Here is a 24,582-nt window from a genome sequence, read left to right on the forward strand (position 1 = left end):
GGGGAGGCGAGACGAGGACAAGCGAAGTGAGCTGCATGTAATGGCTAATGGCTACATGCATTCAATTCAAGCACCCAGCGTCTCTGCGCTGCCATTGGCCGCAGCTAGCCACACGCGCCTGATTCAGCCCCTGCTGGCCGCGTCGAATGTGACCCGACTCGGCGTGGGGCTCTTTGGGAATCCTCTCGCTCCAGCGCCCCAACGGCCACCAACCTTGCCATGCACGAAATACCTAGAGTGCCCGTCGACGGAGTCCATCCATGGACATCAAATTCTGAACTCTACAGCTCGTGTTCCGCCATGCCCTGCCTCAACCGCATCCGTCACCCATGCATGCTTATTTATATCGATGCTCGATCGGGTGAAGACCTGTCATCTGAGCGACACAGCAACAGGGCGAGTTTAAAGACTAGACGAAAACGATCGCATGGTGGGTTGGTTAGCGTGTGAATCCCAAATGGCGAGTGCAGCCATCGGTCTCTCATTTCAGTCGATCGCAATCCTCCCCCACACTATGATTTTCCTCTCGCGCTGAAAAGGGGAAGGTCGCGGGAAAAAAGACACTACAGGCACAGGGGGATGACGCCACTGGAGATGGGACGGACACTAGTGCCCCCAGCACCCCCAGCCGCCCTCACCTTGAATCCATCGTGATGTTACGGCGCAAACTTGCTTGCCCCTCTAGGCGACGGGGCATTTTTTGTTCTGGGCGGGCGGTCGGCGGCTATCAGTGGCCCATCCCCGCAACCCCAGCACGGCTTTTGGAACTCCTGTGGCTGCTGTAGGTTTCGTTTCAATGGTTCGCTCGCTGGGTGCGGTGCTGCCGGCTGTCGCGTCTTCCAAGACCTGGATGACCTGGGAAGCGCCACATAACCGTCCACCGCCTAGATTAGGGTCCCCCCTCCCCTCCATATTGCCCGCCATTGGCCTTGGCAACTCGGCTCGCCTCCCTTTTACACCTGCTTCTCCTCTTCCGCCATCCGACGGGGGTCCCTCTCTCCAACTCGTGCACCCCCAAGGCGCCCTCCCCGGTCGACCTGATCACTCCCGGGAGCTCCAACCCTTCTTCTTTTTTCCTATCCTCCTTTCCTTTTCCTTCTTCTTTGGCGCCTGTGTCATCCCTTGCCTACGCCCTTGCTTTTGTTTCCCGTTCTCGCTTCGAGGAGGCTGGAGAAAGAGGAGCTTCGCGGGGATCTTCTCCAAGCCAGCACGTCACCCTGCCCGTCGCCCTGTCTCGGTTGACGGAACGGACTCTCGGTTACCCTGGACCGCCACCCGTTGCGTTGCTCCCCCCTCGCCGCCACATCGAGAAAAAGCCGGACTGCTGGCTGATCAACGCCCTGTCATTGTCTTTCCCACTAGTCTCGGGGTTGTCTCTTCGGATCGAGCAAGGCCGTCCTTTGTCTTTCTGTGCTCTCCCCGCTCTTATTTGGACCCGATTTCTACCATTAGCAGTTCCCTCGGCGAGCGTGCTGCTATTTCCTCAGCTGCGACCTTTGTTTCTCATCACCGCGACCTCAACCGATTGCTACTTGCTGCTTGCTGTTTGCTGCATCGCATTGCATAGCATTGTTTGGCGAATCCGCCGTTATATACCCCGGCCGTTTCGTACCGTTCTTGTATACGCCGCCCGCCCTCTTAGCCTCGGTCAGATCGCTTGTCGCCACGGTTCCGGTCTTTGTTCGCCTGACCATTGGCCCGTCCACTTAATCACTAATACCTTTTAATTATCCTGGAGAGAGGAGGGTCTGCGACTCTCTGCCGAACTTGACTTGCGACTGAGGAACCTCGTCCGGTTTTGCATCGATCTGTGTAGCAGAAACGCCCACACAAAGATCCGGCTATACCGTCCCAGCTCCCTCGTGAGAGCCTGGGAGCAGGCTGCAGACGGATACTTGATCCGTCGCCATGCACTTCCACACAGTCCTTGTCCAGTTGACTCTGTGGGTGGCCGGCAGCAATGCCTTCTACCCCTTTATTCCAGAGTACCTCTGCGAGGACAAGTCGTGCCAGACCCAGAACCGGAAACGGTTGTTGGAGGATGGAGCTGTGACATTCCCCCTGTCACAAAGAGCACCCGATGTAAGTGCCCGCTCATGGTCCAGTCGGACGAGCACGCGCTGCTCCCTGATGAGAAATCTAGGCACTTACGGATACTTGCTTTTGCACCACGTACAGGCATCCGAATCCCAGGCCGACAGAGTGCAGCGCACCGCCCGCTACCTCTCCGCCAAGTACGGCCGAAAGCCCCCTGTTGGTATCAGCGGGGATGTTGCGGCCGCACCGGTTCTGGATAGGAGACAGAACAGCAAGTACACGGTCTCGAGGGCTGCGAGCACCAGCACGGCAGACAGCGTGGGGTTGCACCAGGATGGGTCCGATCTGTCCTACTTCATCGACGTCGGACTAGGGTCCGGAGCAAAGTCTGTGTACATGCTGTTCGACACCGGCGCCGGAACGACGTGGGTTATGGGCTCCGACTGCAAGTCCGAGCCGTGTCTGGTGCACAACTCGTTCGGCCCAGCCGACTCGGCCTCCCTTAAGGCCACCTCGCAGAGCTTCTCGATAGCCTATGGGACCGGGTCTGTCGTGGGAGTCATCTCGACGGACACGGTTGCCATCGCCGGGAAGAAGGTGACCATGTCCTTTGGTGTGGCGAACGTGACGTCCAACGACTTCAACCACTTCCCGTTCGACGGCATCCTGGGCATGTCTATGAACAAGGGGGCGACGGAGAACCTGCTGCAGGTGTTCAAGAGGGAGAAGACGTTCAAGGCCAACACGTTTGGCGTCTTTGTGAACCGCAACGCCGACGGGCCCAACACGGGCGAGGTCAGCTTCGGCGGCACAAACCCAGCCAAGTACACGGGCGCGCTGTCGTACACGCCCGTGTCGGACAAGGCCAACGGCGACTGGGCAATCCCGATGGACGACCTCGCCTACGACGGCAAGAAGGCGGGTGTGACGGGCCGGCTAGCCTACATCGACACGGGCACGACCTACATCTTCGGCCCCGCCGCCGACGTGGCCACGTTCCACAAGTCCATTCCCGGCGCCAAGCTCGACGCCAACGGCGGCGGCACCACGTACACGGCGCCCTGCGACTCGACCAAGACGCTGACGATATCGTTCGGCGGCGTCGCCTACGCCATCCAGACGCGCGACTGGCTGTCGGGGCCAAACGCCAACGGCGAGTGCGTCAGCAACGTCTACGGCATCGAGGTCGTCCGCGGCGCCTGGCTCCTGGGCGACGTGTTCCTCAAGAACGTCTACGCCGTCTTCGACGTGGACCGGACCCGCATCGGCTTCGCCACCCGCCCGCCCGTGCCGACGCCGGCCCAGGGCGCCGCCACGACGACGACGACGCCAGCCAGCAGCAGCGGGAGCGGTAGCTCCTCGACGGGCGGCGGCGGCAGCACGCTGAGCCGCCCACCGTCGTCGTCGACGTCCTCGTCACCCTTTACGCTCCTGCCGCCGACGAACCCCGGCCCGACGCCCGGTGGTGGGCAGACAGGTGGGCAGAACTCGCAGGCGGCCGGGTCGTCGCCCACTCCCGGCAAGGAGACGTCTTCTGCTGCCGCTGGCCGCACGCGCGTGGGTGGATACGTCGTGGCCGTGGCGTGTGTGCTCGCAACGTCGGTAGCCCTGTTGTTTTGCGCATGATATCCATCAGGAGCCGTGGAGACGGGTACAGGCAGCAACGGCGACGTTCCTTGTGGTGCTAGAACAAAATCTAGCTTGAACAAGAAGGAAACCCCGCCAGTTGTTATGCGATGTGTCTTGGATATTCGATTTGTACGATAGCTACCTGTAGAAACACATGATACCCATGCGGGGGCGGAGGAGGACGGGGGAAACTTGGACATGTATGCGCACACGAATGGGCCCATATGGTCGGTAATTTGATGGTGGTTGCCTCTGAGTTGGGGGTAAAGAATACGCATGTCTGTCGTCCGCCATATTGTGAATCTGCCATCTTTTTTCTTGGTGGTGGACCTCAGAGGTCAGCAGCCGTGTCATTCAACGTCGGGAAAGCCGGCTGTCCGGGAGTAAGGCTCAGGTTCCATGAGACAACCGAGGCTGCGGTACAGCCAGTGTCGGGTGTAATAGTCTTCCTCCCCGACTACCGAGCCCGGTGCAAGTCTTTGGACGGACTAGATGAAAAAAGAAGGGTACCATCGTCAACTAACCCAGAGGCAAGATTTGGCAACTTGCTGAACGGGCTGGCATCCCGAGCCGGGCTTCCCCGTCGCGGGCTAGGATCATGTCGACACCAACAAAGAAAGCTCTCTTTCAGTGTTGATGTGTTTGCCAGCTCCCGCTACCGATCGTGCAGGTTGAGCCGTGCCAGAACACCTCCAGCTCATACAACAGAAACGTTCCCGTTTGGTTCAAGCCTTCTGTCCGGCGGGCCTAGTCTGGGCCAAGGCATAAGTTCCCAGCCCAATTCGGCAAAACGGGGTTACTAGATGGGGCATATGTCTACGCGTTCGATAACGGCCGATACCACATGGCGGTCAGCAACACAAAGCAGCTTGCCGGGGACACAGGCTGCCGTTCGTGGGGTGTGGCCCGGGGTACCGCAGGGGGTATGGTCGCCGGGTGCGTGTTTAAGTTTCTGGACTTGGGCTGGTGCGAGATATGTGAAGTCCGGTTTTATAGCCCCGTCGTAGGGTCGGAAAGGACCCTGGAACCCCACTAATCTCGCCTCGACTTGATTCGGGAAAGTCGAGATTTAAATATACAGCCGCTATTTCATAGCAGCCGTTTTCATTTCTCTTCCAATACGAATGCGAGAGTCTTCTGTAAGTCGGACGCAGGGGCAAGCGAGCTTAACGCTTTATGGCGGAGCTAGCCCCGTTTCCTTATCTAATCGCGGCCGAGACCCGCCTGGACAGCAGGGGCGTCTCCTGGTCCGGACCCCTTTTTTTCGCGACGGGACCAGCGGTTTTGACAGTTTGCGGCCACGGAAAACGGACAGCAGATGCGAAACGCCGTTACACCTGTATACACCTGTATACAGCATAGAACACACGACACAGAAGCACAAACCCAGCACTTGACCCCAAAACCAAAGCGCCCCAGCGAGCGACGGCCTGCTCCCTCCCCTCCACCCCCAACGCCCTGCGCCGCAAGATGAGCAGGTGAGGAATCGCGAGCCCCAATGGCCAAGGCCAAATCCCACCGCTCAGAAGCTGCTCGAGGAACCAACGCCCAGCATGCCGACGACGACGACGACAACGAAGACACGGGCCTCCTGGCCGTCCCGACCGACCACCGGGACGACGACGCAGACGCCGACGGCCGCAGCCCCGGCTCCCTCAACCCCCACATAGCAGACGCCCCGCCCGCGAGCCGCCTGGGGGGCCGCCGGAAGCATCGGCCGCAGAGCCTGTCGCCACGCCCGGCGCTGCACTCGCCGGGCCTGTCGTCGGGCCCGCGCACCCCGAACCGCGTGCGCTTCGACCTGACCCCTACCGTCGTCGACGACGCCCCCATCTTTGCCCAGCAGCAGCAACAGGCGCGCCGCCCCTCGCCCGGGCTCCAGTTCCCGCTCATCTCCCCTTCGTCGCGCGACAGCATGGACAGCATGGACAGCTTCGACGTCGACTCGGAGCCCGAGAACGCGCCGGGCGAGGAGCAGCGCCGGCTGCTGCTGACCGAGATCGAGGCCCCCGCCGTCGCGCTCGCCAACAGCGGCCGCTCGTGGGGTCGCGAGCGGCAGCGGCAGCGGCGCGCGTCGTCGGATGGCGTGTGGACGACCGAAGGCGACGACGACCATGACGACGATGCCGACGTCGGAGAACACCCACACGACGGCCGGCCCAAGAGCTCGCTGCAGTCGGCCTTTATGAACATGGCCAACAGCATCATCGGCGCGGGCATCATCGGGCAGCCGTACGCCTTCAAGCAGGCGGGCCTGCTGGCGGGCGTGGTGCTGCTGGTGGTGCTCACGATAGTGGTGGACTGGACCATCTGCCTCATCGTCATCAACAGCAAGCTGTCGGGCGCAAACAGCTTCCAGGGCACCGTCGAGCGCTGCTTCGGCCGCACCGGCCTGGTGGCCATCAGCCTGGCCCAGTGGGCCTTCGCGTTCGGCGGCATGGTGGCGTTTGGGGTCATTGTCGGCGACAGCATCCCGCACGTGCTGCTGGCCATCTGGCCCAACCTGCCCGAGTACCCCATGTTTGGCGTGCTGGCGGACCGCCGCGTCGTCATCGTCATCTTCACCATGGGCGTCAGCTACCCGCTCTCGCTCTACCGCGACATCTCCAAGCTGGCAAAGGCGAGCACGCTCGCGCTCGTCAGCATGGCCGTCATCGTCCTCACCGTCGTGGTGCAGGGCGCGCTGACGCCGCCCGAGTTCAGGGGGTCATTCACCACGCCGCTGCTCACGGTCAACTCGGGCATCTCGCAGGCCATTGGCGTGATATCTTTTGGTATGTCTGACATTGCCCCATTTGTCATGTTGTGCCGAACAGGAGCTAACGAGAAGAACAACACAACAGCCTTTGTCTGCCACCACAACTCCCTCCTCATCTACGGCTCCCTCAAGACCCCCACCATCGACCGCTTCTCGCGCGTGACGCACTACTCGACGGGCGTCTCCATGCTGGCCTGCCTCGTCCTCGCCCTAGCCGGCTTCCTCACCTTTGGCGACCGCACCCTCGGCAACGTGCTCAACAACTTCCCCTCGGACAACACCATGGCCACGGTCGCGCGCCTCTGCTTCGGCCTCAACATGCTGACGACGCTGCCTCTCGAGGCGTTCGTGTGCCGCGAGGTCATGATGAACTACTTTTGGCCGACCCTGCCGGGCTTCAGCCTGCGCCTGCACCTGGCCCTGAGCACGGGGCTGGTCGTGTCGGCCATGGTACTGAGCCTGCTGACTTGCGACCTGGGCGTCATCTTTGAGCTCGTCGGCAGCACCTCGGCCTGCGCCATGGCCTACATCCTGCCGCCGCTGTGCTACATCAAGCTCGCGACGCGCAGCTGGCGCACCTACGTGGCCATGGCCGTCGTGGTGTTTGGGTGCGCCGTCATGGCCATCAGCCTGGTGCAGGCCGTGGGCAAGATTATCAGTGGTGAGTTTCTGGGCGTTTTTTTTTTTTTTTCATCTCGTTATTTTGCGCCACCTTTATACCCCTTTGCTAACCAACACCTTTGCTCTCTCTTCCCACAGGCGAAGGAGGCCATGCGAAATGCATGTAGAACAAGCGCATCGTGTTTTCCCATGTAAACCCTACAATACTGTGTAATGACGGGCGATCTGCGGCATCATCATTCCTTATTTTTGTTTATTTTTATATGATTTTTTTCTTACCGGTATCCTCGGCCTTTTGTTTCCCGGATTGCTATTTTGCGAGGTGTTTTGATGGGGGTAGCATGGAGAGAGCGGCAAGACAGAAATAGACTGGGCTGGAGGAGTTTCAAAGCACAAAAAGACAAGGCGAATGAATCTCTGTATGGTCTAAGGCGTTCATCTTGATCTTTTGAATCCAACCAAAGGTGGAATTTGCTCGCTTCTTCGTCTTCTAGACAGCTGCTCAATGGACAAACAAGCAAGGCAGCGAGCTGGCAGTCACTACAGGGAGCCCGACGCGCAACGTCATGTGGACGATTTACGGCGGCAGGCAAAGCAGGGTCCTACATAAAACACACCACCAGCGACCACCGCCCGCCTGGGTTCAGCCAAGGCCATGCCGTGCATCACAAGGGACGAGGCGAGGCGGCGGGCTGGAGGGGTACGTATCTGATCTGTATGGGTGGGTAGGTGGGTGAGTGCGGGGGGGAGATTCACAAAGAAAAAGGGTGCTGTGCAGAGGCTGTCCACCTATCACAGAGCCGCGATTATGCGTTGCAAAAGCTTCCCACCGTCGAGTCGTATGACATGACCTATGACGACGCGCCCCCGGCCTGGACCGCCATGCCTGCTCCCCCCGCTACTACCCACGATGAGGGCCGACGAGAGCAGATATATCGCGGCGAGGGGTGTCCCTTTTTTTTTTTTTCCCCTTTTGTCGTGCAATGCGTTATGGACTTGTTTATACATGTTAGGTAAATGAAAGCAGAAGAGGCGAAGACGCGCAACATGAAAGTTTCCATTTATGAAGACCGACCCTAAGAAACAGGGCACTTTATGCCCCCCACACCTGCTAGTTAGTATACATAGGCAGGCAGGCATGCGCATGACAAGCTCTCGCCCGCTTTCCCCCAGTGGATATGAGAACAGCCCCGAGTTTATTGGAAACGGACGCGCCCGGATTGGGCGAGGCCAGATAGGTCAGGGTAGGGTAGGTGGGCAAGGAGGGGCCCTGTGAGGTAGGTGGTAGGTCGGTATGTCTCCGGCGGGAGTCTGTCTCATTGCTTCGTCCACAGCCCAGGCAAGACATGGTCAGGCGTGCGGGCGGGAACAGATAGATCCATGGCATGCAACCTTGGCTGGGTTGCCTAGGTATCGTAGGTACATACTTGGGATACCATAGGCCGCAACAACGACCCTGATGTGTAACGCACAAGGACCGGCCGGCCGTCCATCCCCGCTCCCCACGCCTTTTAGCTCACACCCCTCTCTCGTTAGGTTTATTGCAGGACGTCTCGTGCACCCATCCTGCAAAGAGGGAGGGGGAGCCACCTGAAGAGACGCTTGTTAGTGGTGGTGGGAAGTAACAAAGGAAGGAAGGAGGGACCCCCAAGGAATCCAAAAAAACGGGTATTTAAAGCTTCCGCGGGAGAACTTCGTCGTGGGACCCCGCATCGTCCCACCTCTTCTCTTCTGTTCTCAAGCCAAGCGAACAAAGAACTCTGTCAAAAAGCCTCTCCCACCAAAAGAAAAACACCCACCACAAATCTTCTGTCCAACAACATGCACGGCTCTTCCTGCCCCAAGTGCGGTGCCGCCTCGGGCGACGGGTCCAAGACGTGCGGCTCCTGCGGAGCTGTAAGTTCATCATCCATCCCCCTCCATCCCCCTCACCCGCCTCGTCTCGTGCCTGCGTTCTCACTCGCCCTTCCGATACCTCCTTTCCCCCACCTCTGCTCGATGCTTTCCCAACCTTGGTTCGGATGAGACGGGAACTGTTCTGTTTGCTGACTGTGCCCGAACCCTCCTTTCGCTCCGTGTTTTTACGAGCAGAGCTGCCCCAACTAAGCAAAGGGGACGGGCCAAAGCCGGGGCCGCCGAGGAAATATCTATCACATGGGGGCGGGGGGAATCGGCAGAAGCAAAGGCACCACCACCCACTTGGGCCAATCTCGGAAACAGGAGCAGGCTCAATAGAGGAACCATCAAGATGCGCGGGCCGAGCTATCTCACGGACTAGCTTCTCTTGGCGGCGACGATAGGCGTGTTGTCTGGTGTGAAATGAGAAGAATCATGCTCTCGACTCGGCACTCTCTTGCCTCGCTCCCACCTCACCTTGTCCAAGGCCGCAAATGCTTACCAGACCAACTGCCTGCCTGTACCGTGATCATCCTATCATCTCGGTCATGTCACGACAAGCCGGAAAGCTGGCAGAGACAAGACACACAGCAGTTGACCCTGACCAAGTCTACACCATAAGAATCATCACGAGATGAGCATGCGAGGCCAAACGATGCATGATATAACTTAAAGGGGACATCGAACAAGAATTAGGGGTAAAACCAGGTACATCAGACGGATATCAGGGGGGCAAACAAGAGTGCGGAAAAAAAGAAAAAAGAAACGCAAGTTATGATATAAAAATGCTCCGCCTGGAAAAGTTGGGTTAGTCACTTCTCAGCGGCTCGACCCAGCTTCCGAAAACAAAACATTGACAACGACTCTCCCCCAAGCCAGGCCAGGCTTTCCCGAGTTACTTCCCATTCGACAGTGTTGTAGTTCGGTCACTCGGGAGAAAAGAGTCCATAGCAGTTGCGAGTTTAACCTCTTGCTGCCTTTCCACTCTGGTGTCCTGGCCCGCCTACCCTCCCATCTTCTTCCGCCACCCGTCTCTCCCTGGTCTCCATCGTCTGTCTTCTGACCCAGGGCTCGCCCTCGTTTAGATGCGAGAAAGATTTGTGCTGCCTTGCCGTAATCAAAGGGAGATTATGAAAGTGTATATCCCCCAAGCCTGCACGACGCGGTGCTGGAGGAACCCCGACCCATACCCTGTCCATGCCTCGTCCCGTGCGGCACGACTTGGAGCAATGACGCAGGCCAAGCGGGTTCGGAGCTTGTCAAGGATAGAAAACAAAGAACAGGTAGAACTCCAGTCGGAAGTGTCGAGAAAAAGAAACAAGGAGAAACAACGGGAAACAAGACTAACTGAGCCGTAACTCCACCAGAACCTTTGGACCCCTCCGAGGACCATCGCATGCTTCCCCGGGTCCGTCGGTTGCGTCGGAAATTCTAACGGCAGAGAGAAAAATCGATGGCTCAGAGCATGGCGTGTGCTAACCTGGTGATAGATTTCGGGGATATCATACAAACGGCGGAGGGGCCTTTCGCAAAAGAGGAACAAGGATTCGACGCAGGGATTAGGGGCGATCAGGGTGTTGCTAGGAACCAAGCTCGCTTAGAGGATCAGGCACTTCTTCTTCTTGGCCTTGCCGCGGGACAGCAGGGCCGCTCGTGTAGCGTGCTCAAACACCTCGCGGACTCCCTCGTTGGTCTTGGCCGAGCACTCAAGGTACTTGTACGCGCCGATCTTCTTCTTAATCTCCTCGCCCTGTGGTGCAACAACATGTGGTTAGTCGTCGCTTCAAGGCCATGTGTCACTGTGAGCAGATATTGTCGTGGGTAAACATACATCCTCAGGCGAGACGGGCTTCTGGCTCGTCTTACGGAGCTCCTCAATCGTCTTCTGGTCGTAGCGGAGATCCTTCTTGCATCCAACAAGGATGATGGGCAAGCCGGAGCAGAAGTGCAGGACCTCGGAGATCCACTGGAAAGCAGGTGCCGGGCACATGGTTAGCAAAGGACGCTTCATTCTCACGGAATCTGGGGTGAGAGACTAACCTTCTCCTGAACGTTGTCCAGCGAGTCGGGCGAGTCGACAGCGAAGCAGATCAGGATGACGTGAGAGTCGGGGTACGAGAGAGGGCGCAGACGGTCGTAATCCTCCTGTCCAGCCGTATCCCATAGCGCCAGCTCGACGTGCTTGCCATCGACCTCGACGTCGGCGACATAGTTCTCGAAGACGGTAGGGACGTAGACCTGTGTGATTCAACGCGTTAGAGTTTGGGGTATTTCCTTAGGGCAACTGGACGTGACGACGTGTCAATCGCCTCGTAGTCGATGCCATCTCCGCGTCTCGGCCAAACACATCGTCGCATGACGCAAACATCATGGCAGACAAGGAGGCATTCGAACGCTTCGGCGGCATGTGGTACGGTCGGGGGGAGCCAGCCACGTCGGCCTTGGCAGGAAGCAGGGGCCAATCGCAACGTGTTTCGGAACCGATGACGACGAGGAAATGAACCGAGCAGATTCAACGAAGGGGAAAGCAGCCGGGCTGGCTCGCAGCGGCATCAAATCGTACCTCAGGGAAAGTGCCCTTGGAGAAGACACTGCAAGAAGCGAATTAGTTAGCATGAGACTAGAGCTGAAGCTGGTGGCACTGTGACTTGGCTCCCAGGGTTGTTCGGTGGATGGAAGGATTGTGTCATGTAGCAGGCCGACCGCCGTTGAAAGTGTCGTCTCGTCGCGGCCGATTGACCATGACTTGAAGTGTTTCCTGCTTGGGGTTGGGGGTGGTGGTGCACGCCAGAGACGAGGCCATGTCGGCGTCGGTCGTCTTGTTGACTCGGCGCGGGATGATGGAAAGGGGATGGCTGGGTGGAAGGGCAGGCGAGCGAGGGCAGATGCGAATAGGTAAACCTACATCAACAAACAGGTTTTACCGCAGGCACCGTCACCGACGATGACAAGCTTGCGGCGAATCTCAGCCATGGTTGAGGATGGGCGTTTTGCTTTGTTGACGGCGAGATCTGTTTGCGGCTGGTTTTCTGCTCTAGACAACGGCGACGCGCGACCTCTTGCTAGAGGAGATGGGGGAGGGCAGAAAGACGTGTGCAGAAAAAAGCGGCCGTGGAATTAAATAGCCAGGCCGGGATGATGCACGGTGGTTTGCTGAAGAAAGAGGAGGAAGAGACAGGGCCGATTGGGGTGGCTCTGTCTGGATTGACGTTGGGAAGGACTGGAACTGGGACTGGAAAGGGAAGGGGAAGTTAGCTGGAAGCGAAGGGTGACAAAGATTTGGGTCCTGGCCTGGTCCGGGCTTCTTTTGGCCGCTGGCTGGGGGGGCGTAGAAGCAGCAACTGATTGACGGGCTGGCTGCCGGGCTTGGGCTGGCTGCTGGGGCAATGGGGTTCCTGGGTTTCTGGTTTCTTGGGATTTCCTGAGGCATCCAACCGGGTCGCAGCCACTCAGAGGCGCCGGTTGGCCAGCGGAGTGGGGGGGAAACTGTTGCCAGCAACAACCAGACCACCAGTCCAGGGGGCTGACAGCGGGCTGATGCCACTGGACAAAGCGCTGGAAACACCGACCCCAACATTGGCCCCAACCAGGGATTGGCCATTGATTACAGGCTCAGGCCGACTGTGCAGGGCAAGCGCAGTCACCAAAAGCCGTGCGGGTTGGGGGTCCTGTCCTTTCCTGTAGCCCGCTGCAGCACAGCCTCCTAGCCTGTTTTTGTTTTCATAGAGGTCCTAGCGGAGTCTCTCAGGACCGCACGCCGCTTCTAGGCAGACTGGGTGACTAGATGGCAGTGGGACAGCCAGCACTAGTGGCACGAAGCTGGCTTGGTGCCATTGGAGTAGTGATGTGCTGCCTCGGGCTGACAGCACAAGCACTCTCTAGCGCCCGTCGCCAGCCTGCCTCGTTTGCACAACTCCAGGCGGCCCGAGGAGGAAGCTTGGGGAGGCTCGGCCAGCATGCGGCCTGTCTGTTTAGCTCGCTAGCCTGGTGGTCCTGTCCTGCTGCTTCCCTCGCATGGGCCCCCTTATTTTACAGCCAGATGGGATCGGCAGCTTCTGGCCCGGCGGCATGGCATGTACCTGGGTGTGCGTTTGCTTGCTTTTGCACATGATATTCACAAGATACAGATATACAGATACAAAGCAAGTAAGCGCCTCGCGCCAGGCGGAGAGACCAGCTCGCCAAACCATGGAACCTCTCCCACAGACTACCGGGCCAGGGTAACATGGCAATATCAGCACAAGGGCAGGAGGGCGGCCGCCAACCAGAGAACGCGTGGCAATCGGTCGAAACGGGCATGTTGATGGATGGAGAAAAAGGGTCGGACCCCAGCAATGGCGGCCGATACGAATTGTCTCCCCCTTCCAGGTCCCGTGGCCCGAACTGCTAGTGCCGTCAATTGGCCAGTGTGTGCGTTCGGGTTGTGCACCAAAGCAGAGTAGCCAAAGTCCTAGATCCGGCTGGGCTGGTACGTACCGTCTGGCAGGGCCCTGACGCCATGATAGGACTTTCCGCCCTCCCAGGGGCTTGGCGCTGCAGCGGCGGACGGCACATTGGAACGATTTGCTTTTGGGCTTTTTCCCTTGCCTCTTGACCCGACGGCCGGCCGGCTGGGGTTGGTCGCCTGGCCTCTGTTGGGAGGTCTCAAAGTCTTGAGGTCCATCGCGTTTCTTTGATACACCTGGCTGCTGATTGAGGACCACACGCCATTGATGGTTTATGCCATGGCTGCCAGTCAGCCCTGTCCATGCCGACTCATGCAGTCGCCCGCCCGGGTCGGTGTTTGCGGTGCGGCTACCGCCCGTTTTCTATCCTTGGTTTTTTATCTTTTGATCTCTGGTCATTTCGGCTAGCCCGGGTTGTACTCGGTGAATACTATCCCGCACGTACTTTGCCGTAGCCTCGTTTGCCGCTCCAAAGGCAAAGGCGGTCAGCAACATCCCACGCAGCGACCTTGCGTCCAAAGGAGCAAAGCTTCCTGGAATGAGGAGCAGCAACCACCAATCCTTCCCACGGGCCCGCTGGGGGCCTGCCAATCTTTTATGCGCTGCATCGGGGAACGCGGATAAAAGCCGAGGGCACGTGCTCTCGCGTGGGCTCTCCATCGTTACGCACGGTCCACACAGGTCCTTAAAACCAAGGCCCCACTGGCCCTGACCCAATTGGCCACTGCAACGGCACAGCGGAAGGACCCGCTTTGGACGGAGGAGGAAGAATTCAAGCCTTGTCGAAATCCTGTGATTGCGATGGTGGAGGAGACGACCTCGAAGACGGGCTGAGTGAGGGGAGCTTCACGCCGTATCCACCGAGCAGCCACCCTCACCCCCCGCCTGCGACGACGAAACACTGGAAAATAGGAGGAGGGTGTTGAAGACCGAAGGAACGAAAGAGGGGGGAAAGGAAAGAGGAAAAAGACAGAAATCCCACAAAATGGAAATGCTCGCGCGCCGGACGGCCATGGCCGAGCGCCAGGTGGCCCGCCGCCTGGCCCGCCGCGCAAAGGTCGACGAGCGGCCACCGCGGTACCCGCCGCGAGAGCTGCGTGAGGAGGCGTCGTACCGGCTGGCCATGGCGCGCGTGGCGCGGCGCGAGGACTGGCACCTGGGCCCCCTGGCCCCGCGCCGCGACGTCGGCGAGGCCCACGCCGCCGCCTCGCTGCCGCGCGCCCGGAAGCCGCTGTACCACGAGGGGCGGGCCCGCACGAGCGGCAAGAAGCTGTCGCTGCCGTCGTGGGGCAGCATCGACCGCGAGGCTGCCAACCTCACCTTCAAGCCGCTCGACTGGCAGCTCGAGGAGCGCTGGGCCTGGGCCGGCGGCCGCAGGTACCCCTCGGTCGTGCCCGGCGACCGCGTCTTCGTCATGGACGGTCCCAACAAGGGCGACATCGGCAAGGTGGAGAGCGTCGATGAGAGTATGGGCACGCTCAAGATTGAGGGCATTGGAATTGTGCGTTTTTCCTTTCTGGCTTTATCCGTTGCTCTTGGAAAACATGAATATCAAAAACTAACAAACCCCTTTTTTTCTTCTTCCACAACAGGTCAACGTTCAAATCCCCGAGTTCCTCCGCCACAAGGCCAACGGGAACAGCACCGCGCCCTACCACTCCAGCCTCCCCGTCTCGGCCGTCCGCCTCGTGCACCCGATGCGCGACCCGGAGACGGGCGAGACGCGCGACGTCGTCATCCGCGAGCTTGTCGCTCGCGACCGCGTCTACGACCGCCCCACGGGCCGCCGCGAGTGGAACCGCATGGTGCCCGGCCTCAACGTGCTCATCCCCTGGCCCGAGCGCGCGCGCGAGGAGCACGAGGACCAGCCGTCTGACACGCTCCGCATCGAGGTCGAGAAGCGCACCTACGTGCCCACCCTCTCGGCCCCGCCCATGCCCGCCGCCGTCGTCGACGAGCTGCGGAACCGCTTCTCCAAGTTCAGGACCAGGCACACGGACGAGTACGTGGCCGCGAAGCAGGCCGAGGTCGACGCCAAGAAGGCGCGCGCCGCCGGCCTGGCCGACACCATGCTCACCCCGATCCAGGAGTACAACCGGGTCCAGCGCGAGCGCAGGGCCGCCACGCCCCCGCCTGTGCTGACCGAGGCCATGCTGGAGAAGATCGGCGAGGTCATGGAGAGGAACAGGACCAGGGCCGCGGCCGCGGCCGAGCACTTCCAGGACGTCGCCGCGCCCCTCCCCGCGGACCTGCCGGCCGCGAGCCAACCGCCCCCGTCATAGGCGTTGTCTGCGCTGGGTTGCTGTACATAATGTTGTAAAAACAATACTCAAAAAACTACCGCGTCACGACGTTCCGATTGTGTATAGAGGGTACCCAAAACAAAACAAAAGCCACGAAGCATTTGCTCTATGTCCTCTTTTCTTTCGTATCATTTTCTCCCAGTGAAACATGTCCCTGAACACCTCTGAACCAAATCCGGGTTCAAATCAGCCGAGCAGAGATAGCTTCTTAATGTCCGGAATCACGGGCGGCTCCTGCCTGGTAGCCATGGCCTCCAACGAAGCCTCCATCACCCCCTCGGCCCCCGTAGCCGGCGCCGCTGCAGTAGCAGTAGGAGCCTGCGCACTGGCAGGCTGCTGCCCGCCACCCACCACCACGGGCGGCCAGACCTGCGCGGCGGCCACGCGGCAGCCCTCGAGCACCTCTGCCAGCAGCGCCTCGACGGCCCTGGCCTGCTCCTGCATGCCCCTGCGGAACAGGGCGGCCGCGAGAGCCGCGACGCCGTCGGCCTCCGCCGACGAGACGCGCTCGACGAGCCGCCGGACGCTGTTGACGAGGTACTCCTCCTCGTAGACGGTGCCCTTGCGGCCGCGCGCGCGCTTCTTCTCCTCGCGCCGGCGGTTCTTGCTTGTGGCGCGGCTGACGCCCGTGCCCGCCGTGCCGACGCTGCCGCCGGCGCCGTCCTTGCCCGTGTAGCGCGTGAAGAGGCTGGCGCTGGTGCTGAGGCGCGACGAGGCCGCCACCGACACGTCGTCGGGCACGTCACCGCCTCCCCCGGCGCGCTCGCCCTCGTAGAAGCCGAGCGGGTCCTCGGCCGCCTTGCGCCGCAGCTCTAGGATTCGTGGCACCTGCGCCCGGAGCTGCGCCTTGCAGTCAGCCAGCAGCTCCGTCGAGGCCGCGAAGGCGTCGGTGAGCCCGCGGTCCACGTCGAGCGAGCCGCCCGAGCGCGCGTTGAGGAGGAGCGCCTCGGCGAACAGGTGGCCCTTGCACAGGTACTGCACCGCCGCCTCGGCGTCGTGCAGGTACTCGAGGTGGATGGCGGCGGCGGCGGCGTAGTCCTTGGCCTCGGCCAGCGCGTCGGCCAGCGCCGTCGCCAGCTCGGCCAGCGCCTCCTTGGAGACCGGGGCCGGGCCGCGCTGCTGGTGCGCCGCCGCCAGGCACTCGCGCCAGCTCGACGTGCCGGCTGAGCGGTAGCAGCTCGTCGCCTGGGCGAAGTTGCCCAAGTGCTCGTACGCCAACCCGGCCTCGCGGAATTTGGACTTGTTCTCGAGGTGCTGGGCATACAGCGCCATGAGCGCGCGAGATTGCTCCTCCTCGTACCGGTACAGGCCCAGAGCCGCTTGGTAGAGGGTGTGTTTGACCGTGTAGTCCGTGGCCGCCTCAAATTCGCCGCCGGACTTGAGGTGGCCAAGCGCCTTCTCTCGGTTTCCAAGATGGTCGTCTATAGTGAACTGGCGCCGCAGCTCTGGCATCTGGTGCAAGCTCTGGATGAAGGGTAGGTATTCCTTCGGATCCCTTTGGGACTGTTGAGCCACCAAAAGTGCCAGTTCGAGGTTGTACAGACTAAGCGCCGTGTCGTAGAGCCTGTTGACGTCGACCAGAAAACATATGTGCTCAACCGCCTTCTCAGCCAGCGCCTCGTCTTCCTTCATAAGGCCAGCAACAACCAAAAGACCGTCGCCTAGCGCAGGCGGATCTTTGCAGACGTTCGCCGTGATGATGTTCTGCAGATTTGATGTCTTGCCAGCTTGAAGTGCAGCCAGCACAGCATCACAGACTGTGTTTACCTTTGACCGTTTGGCTTCCAACTCAGGGGCCTCTGCTGCGCCGCTTTGAAATGCAGGAGCAGAGCTCTTGGGCCTCTTTGTGTCCTTGTACATAGTCTGCGTGACATCCTCCGCTCTATGAACGGACATGTTAGCAAAGCTATCGAATGGATAGACTGTATCCCTTGCCGAGCTGCCTGAATAGGACGTTGAAAATACCTCAAAGATGAAAGGAACAGATCAATGTAGCTGGTATCTCCCAGCTGCTCTAGAAACAGACCAACGTGTGATAGGAACTGTTCGGGCTGATGATCGTAAAGGATGTTCATATCGACTCGCTGCGTTCGGCAGTACGCAAACGCCCGCGAGTAGTTCTTGTCGTCAATGAGCTGCCGTATGCCAGCCACAACCATGGCACGGGGATAGATAGTCTCTAGATTTCCCCGCGGCATCTGCAGGATAACATTCATGTTGCTGGGCACGGCCGTGACAAGCCTTGCACCACGCTCGAGGCTTCGGCACCGCTCGTCGGTCTCGGGATCGTCCGCCGGCACCTCAAGATCTGCTACTGTAGGCCAGTCAATATTGAAACAGTCCCAGGCTTGGGTTCCAGGCAAGGCCTAGTCCACACTTACCATGGACGCCGGCTAAATGGACCAGTTTTAACAGATGGTTGGTGGTTGTGAAGATAAGATGATCATCCGTGACGAGGAATGATGTACAGTTCTTCGCCAACTGGCGCGTGTTTACGTATAGATGTCCGCGCCGGGACAGGCCGATGGCGAGGGACTCGCTATCGCCTTGCTTGGGGATCTCAGCCCACGGCAGGTGCGTCACGAATCTTGAAGGAAGTGACTTTTGTCCTTCATCCGAGACTTCTAGAAGCTTTCCTGTACGATCCTGGGCATAGATGGATCCTGAGGAGACATTTGCAGAGCCGAGTATGCTTGAAATGAGGACAGCATCCTGGGTGGCTAGTAGCTTAGCGGCTCCGCTAGCCAGCGCGTATGTGTAGATACTCGGGGACCCTTGCTTGGAACCAAGAACATAGAATTCTTGGGGACTCGAGAAGGCGACTTGAAGGAAAGATATGTCCTCTGTTTCCGCATCACTGCGAATAGTAGCAGAAGCTGCCTTTATAGGCGCCAGTGACCGACCAGCCTTGATCTGCCACTCATAGGTGTCTACACCATGGTGGTGTAGCACGGCCATGTGTGAGTTGTCGGGGGTGAAAGCAACGTCAACTATGCTTTCTGCTGCCGAGAGCTCGAACATGGCCATGGGTGGCGGCATGTTGACAGTGCGAAAGGGCGTCAGCTTCAGCGTCTTGCCGTCTATCACCGCCACTGCGCCAAAGTCGTGTGGAGCAACCACGGAGCCCTTGGACGTATGAAAGACCCATTCCGTTTGTACAAGGTCGCCTGTACCAAGGTTATGTTAGGACAAGGATAAATGGAGGTGAAAGATGGAAAGCATGTATGAGTCTCTGGAAATATCACTTACGCGCTGCAGCCACTGCAAGTCGAAGTGGTTTTTCGGGATGCCAAGCCAGGTCTGAACAGGGTGAGCCAGACCGCAGTTCCTGCTTCAGATACCAGTGGTAGTTGCCCATTGTCCACAGCTGGACAACACCGGCAATCCTCACGGCCAGGACGGTGGAATCAGGGTTCCACCCGAGATGTATCGGTACGTCTGTGGTCGAAAGGGACGGAAGCCGAAGGGTGAACTGGCCATGCCTCAGGCCGTTCCTCTCAAAGAAAACGACATCGATGCGATCGCTCAGTCGCTGAATGCCAGCCATCAGATTCCCAGACGGCCTCCAGCTGAGACTGCCCTCTAAGCCATCTACGGGCTCGCTGGCACTGTCGAGCGCACCCTCTCGCGTGTAGACTCGGATAACCCTGCGCGAGCCGGGCTCGACGCTATTTATGGCCACGTATGCGCCGTCCTCCCTCCAGCTGATGGTGGTGCGGCCGTCCTCGAGCGGGCTTGGCGTGCCCTGGTCGACCTTCTCTGGGATGGTAGGATCGCGCAGGGCCTTGGCTCCCTTGCCTTGGAACTGCGTCTCCTTTTTGCCCCAGCCGACCGAGACGTGCTTGGACGCCTTGAGATCCTCGGCAGTCAGGGTCACCTCGGTTACGGGGTCGAAGCTGCGGCTCATAAAGATGACTGTGGCCGCATTCGTCGCGAGGACTAGCAGCTCGTCGTCGTACGACCACCGGGCCGCCGCAATACCAGCGTCGATGGACCCGACGATCTCGATATGCGTGGCACCATCACCTCCGGATCGGTCCTCCCGAACGATCACGACATCTCCGCCGGCCAGTACGAGACAGGTTGTGGAGATATCACTGAAGTAGTGGAGGTTTACGACACGGTCTACCAGAAGGTCAGGGGTTGGACTCGGAGCATCCCACGAGGCTATCTGGGTGTATTCCCTTCGGCAGCGTTCCCGTCAGCACTATATACAGAATCCCCTTCCTTCACCGGCCTGTAAAGCGCAGGTATGGCACCTACAAGGTCGCTGAGCCGGGCTGGTTCACGATCCTCGCGAGCGTTATCCTGGCCTCTGCCTCGGTCGGCCCAAACGTGACCAGGACCTCGTCGGCTCCGGCATCCCAACAGGCCGCGCTGATGTCCGACTCGGCCCTGGACAGGTCGTGACGGATGTTGCGCAGGTTTCGCATAGCGGCTGCGACGCTGGCTGGGGTGGCAAGGCCCGCGTCGACCGGCGCAGCTGATCGAGTCTCGCAAGTGTCGCTCTCGTGTTGATATTGTTCCGGCGATGTCGTCACCTCTCACAGGACAGCAACTGGCGGTGCAGTGGTCCGATGTGCGCCGTCTAGAACCTGCTGGGCGCTATCCTGGCGCGTCGTGTTGCATGCGCTTTGCAGACCTCGGATGCTTTCGCTGCTTGGCCAGTCTTTTGCTGCTTGGCCAGTGGCGAGATCTTGTCGGAGGGGGCCGTCGTCAAAATTTTGAAGCTCCCCAGATTTGGAGGGGCAAGTACCCGCTACTGCCGGTGGCGTGCAGCCAGTTGTGGCAGTCGCGGTGGAGGGCAGGCAGCACCAGGAAACGGGCAGCCCGACCGAGGTACCGGGTACATGCGCGAGCTCTGGCCACCGCGGAGATCGGGACCAATCGTCAGCGTGGGGTCGCGATGATCAGGTGGGGCTGGGGTGCATAACGGCGCCAGGCCATGGCTGGGGCACTGACCTGACCGAGATCTGGCCAGCCAATAGGCGCGCAGAATCAGGTTTCTCGACCTCCTGGGCCCCAACAATTTTTGTGAGTCGATGTGCGCCATCGGGTGAGGCGATGTGCGGGCAGCATGCAAGCAGTGGCATGTCACGTCTGTTCGAAATCCTCGACAAACTCTAAATTAGGAGGAGTTCGCTGCTAGCCATCACCCTGGATCTGTCTGGGCTGGTCTTTATCTTGCTACGCAGCCTTTCAGCTTACGACTGTACCGAAATCTCCAAACCCCTATTTGTTCAGACAGAGCGACGTCCAATTGACCTTGACCTGTTCCTCCCACGCGTCATTGCACTCGACCTCTCCATCTACCAGCCAGCCAGCGCCTCTGGAGCAGGCACTCTGCCGAGACAACTCAGATCTACTCGACGCCGATAACCCTCTCAGGGACCACTCTCAGGGACCACTCCTACTTGTCATAACATGGATGTCGCGTACAATCAGCATTCGAGCCACGCTCGACGCAAAAACTGGTCTAGCACCAACCTCAACCACCTGACGCTAGCGCCCCTCACGACAAAGCTTCCAATTGGCGATGCCGAAGACCTCGCCGAAGCCCTCACAGCGCCCCCGGTGCAGACCACTTCTTACCTGCAGGGCAAGTCTGCTCCGACCACGCCGGGCCTCCTTTCGCACTCGCCCGCCCGGTCAAGGTCGAGGTCCCACACCAGAAACGACGGGGCGATAGCCGCCGGGACCCTCACCAAGAGTAAATCTACAACTCATCTGCACCTGCGCAAGTCAAATGGCGGTGGCCACCACAAAAACTCGGGCATCCTCTCGCCCACCACTAAGCGCCGGAGGGACGAAGCCGGTGGCGGCCTCTCATCCAAAGACCGGAACGACAGTGATTGGATGCTCCGCGCCGGAGCGGTCCTGAGCGGCGAGTGCCGTGAGTCCAAGGGCCAGGCCTGGCTCGTGTCCCGTGCCAGCTCGACCAGCTTGGCTGGCCCTGCTGGCACACCGCTCGACCTGGAGGAGGCGGCTTTCGAGCGGAACCTCGCCCGCGAGCGTGAACACCAGTACCACGGCCTCTGGTCCAGCAGCCGTCGCCACAGCCGTCGGGGGAGCTCTGCCGCCCTGGCTCTGGTGGACGACGAGTTCGTGGCCGTGTCTCCTCCTGGCAGCCGGCTCGGCAGTCGCTCTCATAGCAGGGTCATGACGCCCATGGACGAGCGCCGGCGGTCGTTGGATGGCAGCTACTTTGGCAGCCACCGACACGCAGAGTCGCCCGACGAGATGGCCGGGCCCGACTTTGTGAACCTTGACGAAAACCTTGAAGCGGTCGAGTTGGACACGAGCGTCGAAGACGAGGCGGTCGTCCGGCGGCTCGTCAAGAGGGAACAGGTCGGGTCGGGTGGTTTCTGGTTTGGCAACGTCCTGGGTTGGAGGCTGTTCTCGGTGGAGGAGAACGACGCCGAGTCGGACGAAGATGACGAAGACGGCGAGAGCTACGCTACTGGCGACTTGGGCATCGACCCCATTGGCGGGGTCTCGGCCGACGGACTCCCGGATCAGAAGCGCAGTGGCCTGAGGCAGTTCGAAGGCATTACAAGCATCCCGGAAAAGCGGGTGCCCCCGCCCAAGGCCGACGAGGGAGGCTGGCATGATGCCGCTTGGCTGCTGAGCGTTGCGTCCAAGGTACTTCTCTAGACCTGTGCCAAGCACCCTGGCGCATGGCCGCCCTCCGACACTCTACATGCCGGAGGTCTGTCTCCCCGCTTGGCAAGTGCATATTCATCTACCTGCATATTGGCGGACATGGAAAAAGCCCGACGTCACCATGTGACGCCGTCTCCGTGTGCCTCACCCATGCCAGCCCCCAAGCCGCCGTACAGGCGCCGAACTTGGCATCGGCACACCGTCATCACCTCCAGCTGAGCAACACCACCCACCATGTCGATTCATGTCAGTGGGCCGACAGGCTACCGTCGTGGCGTCGTGGGATTCGCCCAGCGAGTCTCGTTCACCCATTTCGCGTGAGGAGCAGGCGTGCCATGCGGTACCGGACGTGGAGTTGCCGGCGGCGGCTCTCAAAGTCAAGATACTGCGCCCTCTGCTGCATGCCAGGGCTCTCGCATATAGCCATCACACTTGGTCGGGCACTCGCTTGGTATTCCGGGGGTTTTGCCTTGTCCTCCATCACCTAGAGCCTGGAGAAGAGGGGGGCATGTTTGCGCCATGTCTCAACTAGGAGAGTCCAGCCGCCGGCCATGGCAGCAACGAGCATTCCGCTCTGAGGCGGCCCGACAGAAGATTCTAAGGAATCGAGGTTGTCATATACTGCGTATCCGTACTGCCGTATACTACTAGATCTGGAGAATTAATGTTTTCCATGCCGAGGACAACAGAAAAAAGTACACTTGCCATGCCTCTCTTTATCAGGGAACAGAGTACCTACGACTTCCCTCTCGCTGCTTCCTGGGAAGCAGTGTCGTTGCTGTGCGCGTTCGCCAGGGGGGGAGTCCCCGGTTGTGCTAGACACGGCGGAGCTGGTCGGGAAGAATGACCATTTTTTGGAGACTACTAGGCTTTGGCGTGGACCAAAAACCTGTTTTCGTGGTGTAACTATGCGACTGCATATGCGGGCCCCAGCGGGATTTCTCACTGAGCATGTAGAAACGGAGGAGTTGCCAGCCCTTTTGGGTTGCCGATAGGGGAAACGGTGGTCTATGGTTGTGGTGGTGGTGGTGGTGGGCTTGGATGTGCGGGTGTGGGTGCTGAATTGGTTTTTTTTTTTTTTGGGAGCGAGGTGCGACGGCCTCCAAACCACCGTCACTACCTACCACAGCAAACCGATACGCTCCGACGAAGCGGAACAGCCGTGCCGAGCGCAAAGAGAGAGGACCGGGCGCCGGGCGCTGCCAGGGAGAAGCTCTGTCCGGGATTCCTATTAAGTCAGTGATCGGCGCTCCAGCCCTGCGTAGAATAGCGGACGAGCAGGCGGGGGATGAGAACAGCCAGTGTGTGGTGTCGGCCTTTTTTTTCCCTTCTCTTTTTTTCGTTTCCCTTCTCCTTTTTCTCGATCCACGAAGTTTCCCGGCTCTTGTACAGATCGAGGAATAACATGAAATCCCGGGCTGGAGACGAGAAGTGCTCAAGTTCTTGTCATGGAATGTGGGTGCTCCCTGGAGCCCGTACCAGGCTTGAGCAGCAAACAGAGCTGGGAGGGGGGGGAAAATGTCTGAGGCGGAGGGTCCAGCTTGGTCCATGCTGTGGGTTGGCAAGTCTCCCGTCACATTAAAATCCTTAGTTTGGAAAAGTGGTACCCCCGTTCGGGTTCCCTTTCCCCCCCTTTATTTCTTCCTTATTCTTTCCATCCCCCTCACAACGCTTGCTTTTCTTTTGGGTCGAGTGCTGGCGTGACTGGTTCGGACGGCTGGTGGAGGGGTGGTACTCTGCGGAGCAGGCTAGACCGAGGTACCTAGCCGGCCAGGAAGAGTAAATCAGGGTTCGTTCAGCTGGCGGAAAAGGGGGGGAGGGAGGAGGAACGGAGTGAGCGACGGAAGCGAGGGTGGACTGATGCGGCGGTAGCGGGTATCCGTGTTGGACTGGGCTGTTCCGCTTGCTGGCTTGCCCGCTGCCCGGATCGCTCGCTCGCTCAAGAGAGGGGGGGACACGCCCGCACGAACCTAGCGTCCAAGAAATGTCGGGGCCAGGTCTAGAACATCAGGACATTAGGTGAGCACCGCGGCGCCTTCTCTTAAATACCCGGACTCGTTTGTTAGGGCATAATCTGCCCTTGGCCCATCCTACTGGATAAAAACGGAAACAGCAGCGAAAAGAAAGAAGAAAAAACCTGCTTGTAATTTCACCCGTCCCGACAGGTCACCTCACGATGCGCTTTTGCTTTGCTTTGGTTTGCTGGCCGTTCCTTTTTCCCTTCAACTTC

General features: G+C 59.6%; 9 protein-coding genes across 9 annotated transcripts; 5 read left to right on the forward strand and 4 right to left on the reverse strand.

The window, feature by feature from the left end:
- The first annotated feature begins 771 nt into the window (after positions 1–771).
- Positions 772–3,974, forward strand: GGTG_12920 (rhizopuspepsin-3). Its single transcript, XM_009230822.1, has 2 exons — positions 772–2,082; positions 2,179–3,974. Exons 1-2 carry the CDS (start codon positions 1,909–1,911, stop codon positions 3,661–3,663), a joined length of 1,659 nt encoding a protein of 552 aa, XP_009229086.1. The 5' UTR covers positions 772–1,908; the 3' UTR covers positions 3,664–3,974.
- A 969-nt stretch (positions 3,975–4,943) lies between these two features.
- GGTG_12921 (hypothetical protein) lies at positions 4,944–7,896 on the forward strand. The gene is made up of 3 exons (XM_009230823.1): positions 4,944–6,440; positions 6,510–7,085; positions 7,184–7,896. The coding sequence occupies exons 1-3, from the start codon at positions 5,165–5,167 to the stop codon at positions 7,210–7,212; spliced, it is 1,881 nt and encodes a 626-aa protein (XP_009229087.1). The 5' UTR covers positions 4,944–5,164; the 3' UTR covers positions 7,213–7,896.
- A 970-nt stretch (positions 7,897–8,866) lies between these two features.
- On the forward strand, positions 8,867–9,323 carry GGTG_12922 (hypothetical protein; the record flags this gene model as incomplete). The annotated part of the gene is made up of 2 exons (XM_009230824.1): positions 8,867–8,941; positions 9,153–9,323. 2 exons carry the CDS (start codon positions 8,867–8,869, stop codon positions 9,321–9,323), a joined length of 246 nt encoding a protein of 81 aa, XP_009229088.1.
- A 259-nt stretch (positions 9,324–9,582) lies between these two features.
- GGTG_12923 (GTP-binding protein rhoA) lies at positions 9,583–12,285 on the reverse strand. The gene is made up of 5 exons (XM_009230825.1): positions 11,847–12,285; positions 11,505–11,532; positions 10,982–11,179; positions 10,773–10,907; positions 9,583–10,691 (listed from the first exon to the last, which is right to left on the reverse strand). Exons 1-5 carry the CDS (start codon positions 11,912–11,914, stop codon positions 10,539–10,541), a joined length of 582 nt encoding a protein of 193 aa, XP_009229089.1. The 5' UTR covers positions 11,915–12,285; the 3' UTR covers positions 9,583–10,538.
- A 461-nt stretch (positions 12,286–12,746) lies between these two features.
- Positions 12,747–13,604, reverse strand: GGTG_12924 (hypothetical protein; the record flags this gene model as incomplete). Its single annotated transcript, XM_009230826.1, has 2 exons — positions 12,747–12,904; positions 13,418–13,604. The coding sequence occupies 2 exons, from the start codon at positions 13,602–13,604 to the stop codon at positions 12,747–12,749; spliced, it is 345 nt and encodes a 114-aa protein (XP_009229090.1).
- A 553-nt stretch (positions 13,605–14,157) lies between these two features.
- On the forward strand, positions 14,158–15,843 carry GGTG_12925 (hypothetical protein). Its single transcript, XM_009230827.1, has 2 exons — positions 14,158–14,887; positions 14,979–15,843. Exons 1-2 carry the CDS (start codon positions 14,372–14,374, stop codon positions 15,666–15,668), a joined length of 1,206 nt encoding a protein of 401 aa, XP_009229091.1. The 5' UTR covers positions 14,158–14,371; the 3' UTR covers positions 15,669–15,843.
- A 32-nt stretch (positions 15,844–15,875) lies between these two features.
- GGTG_12926 (elongator complex protein 1) lies at positions 15,876–20,122 on the reverse strand (the record flags this gene model as incomplete). Its single annotated transcript, XM_009230828.1, has 5 exons — positions 15,876–17,571; positions 17,655–18,003; positions 18,071–18,856; positions 18,939–19,873; positions 19,953–20,122. 5 exons carry the CDS (start codon positions 20,120–20,122, stop codon positions 15,876–15,878), a joined length of 3,936 nt encoding a protein of 1,311 aa, XP_009229092.1.
- Positions 20,123–20,448: 326 nt separating this feature from the next.
- Positions 20,449–20,742, reverse strand: GGTG_12927 (hypothetical protein; the record flags this gene model as incomplete). Its single annotated transcript, XM_009230829.1, has 1 exon — positions 20,449–20,742. The coding sequence occupies one exon, from the start codon at positions 20,740–20,742 to the stop codon at positions 20,449–20,451; it is 294 nt and encodes a 97-aa protein (XP_009229093.1).
- GGTG_12928 (hypothetical protein) lies at positions 20,730–24,346 on the forward strand. The gene has a single exon (XM_009230830.1). The coding sequence runs from the start codon at positions 21,114–21,116 to the stop codon at positions 22,341–22,343; it is 1,230 nt and encodes a 409-aa protein (XP_009229094.1). The 5' UTR covers positions 20,730–21,113; the 3' UTR covers positions 22,344–24,346.
- Positions 24,347–24,582: the final 236 nt, after the last annotated feature.

This window comes from Gaeumannomyces tritici, assembly GCF_000145635.1.
Source record: "Gaeumannomyces tritici R3-111a-1 unplaced genomic scaffold supercont2.10, whole genome shotgun sequence".
NCBI classification, from domain to species: Eukaryota; Fungi; Ascomycota; class Sordariomycetes; order Magnaporthales; family Magnaporthaceae; genus Gaeumannomyces; species Gaeumannomyces tritici.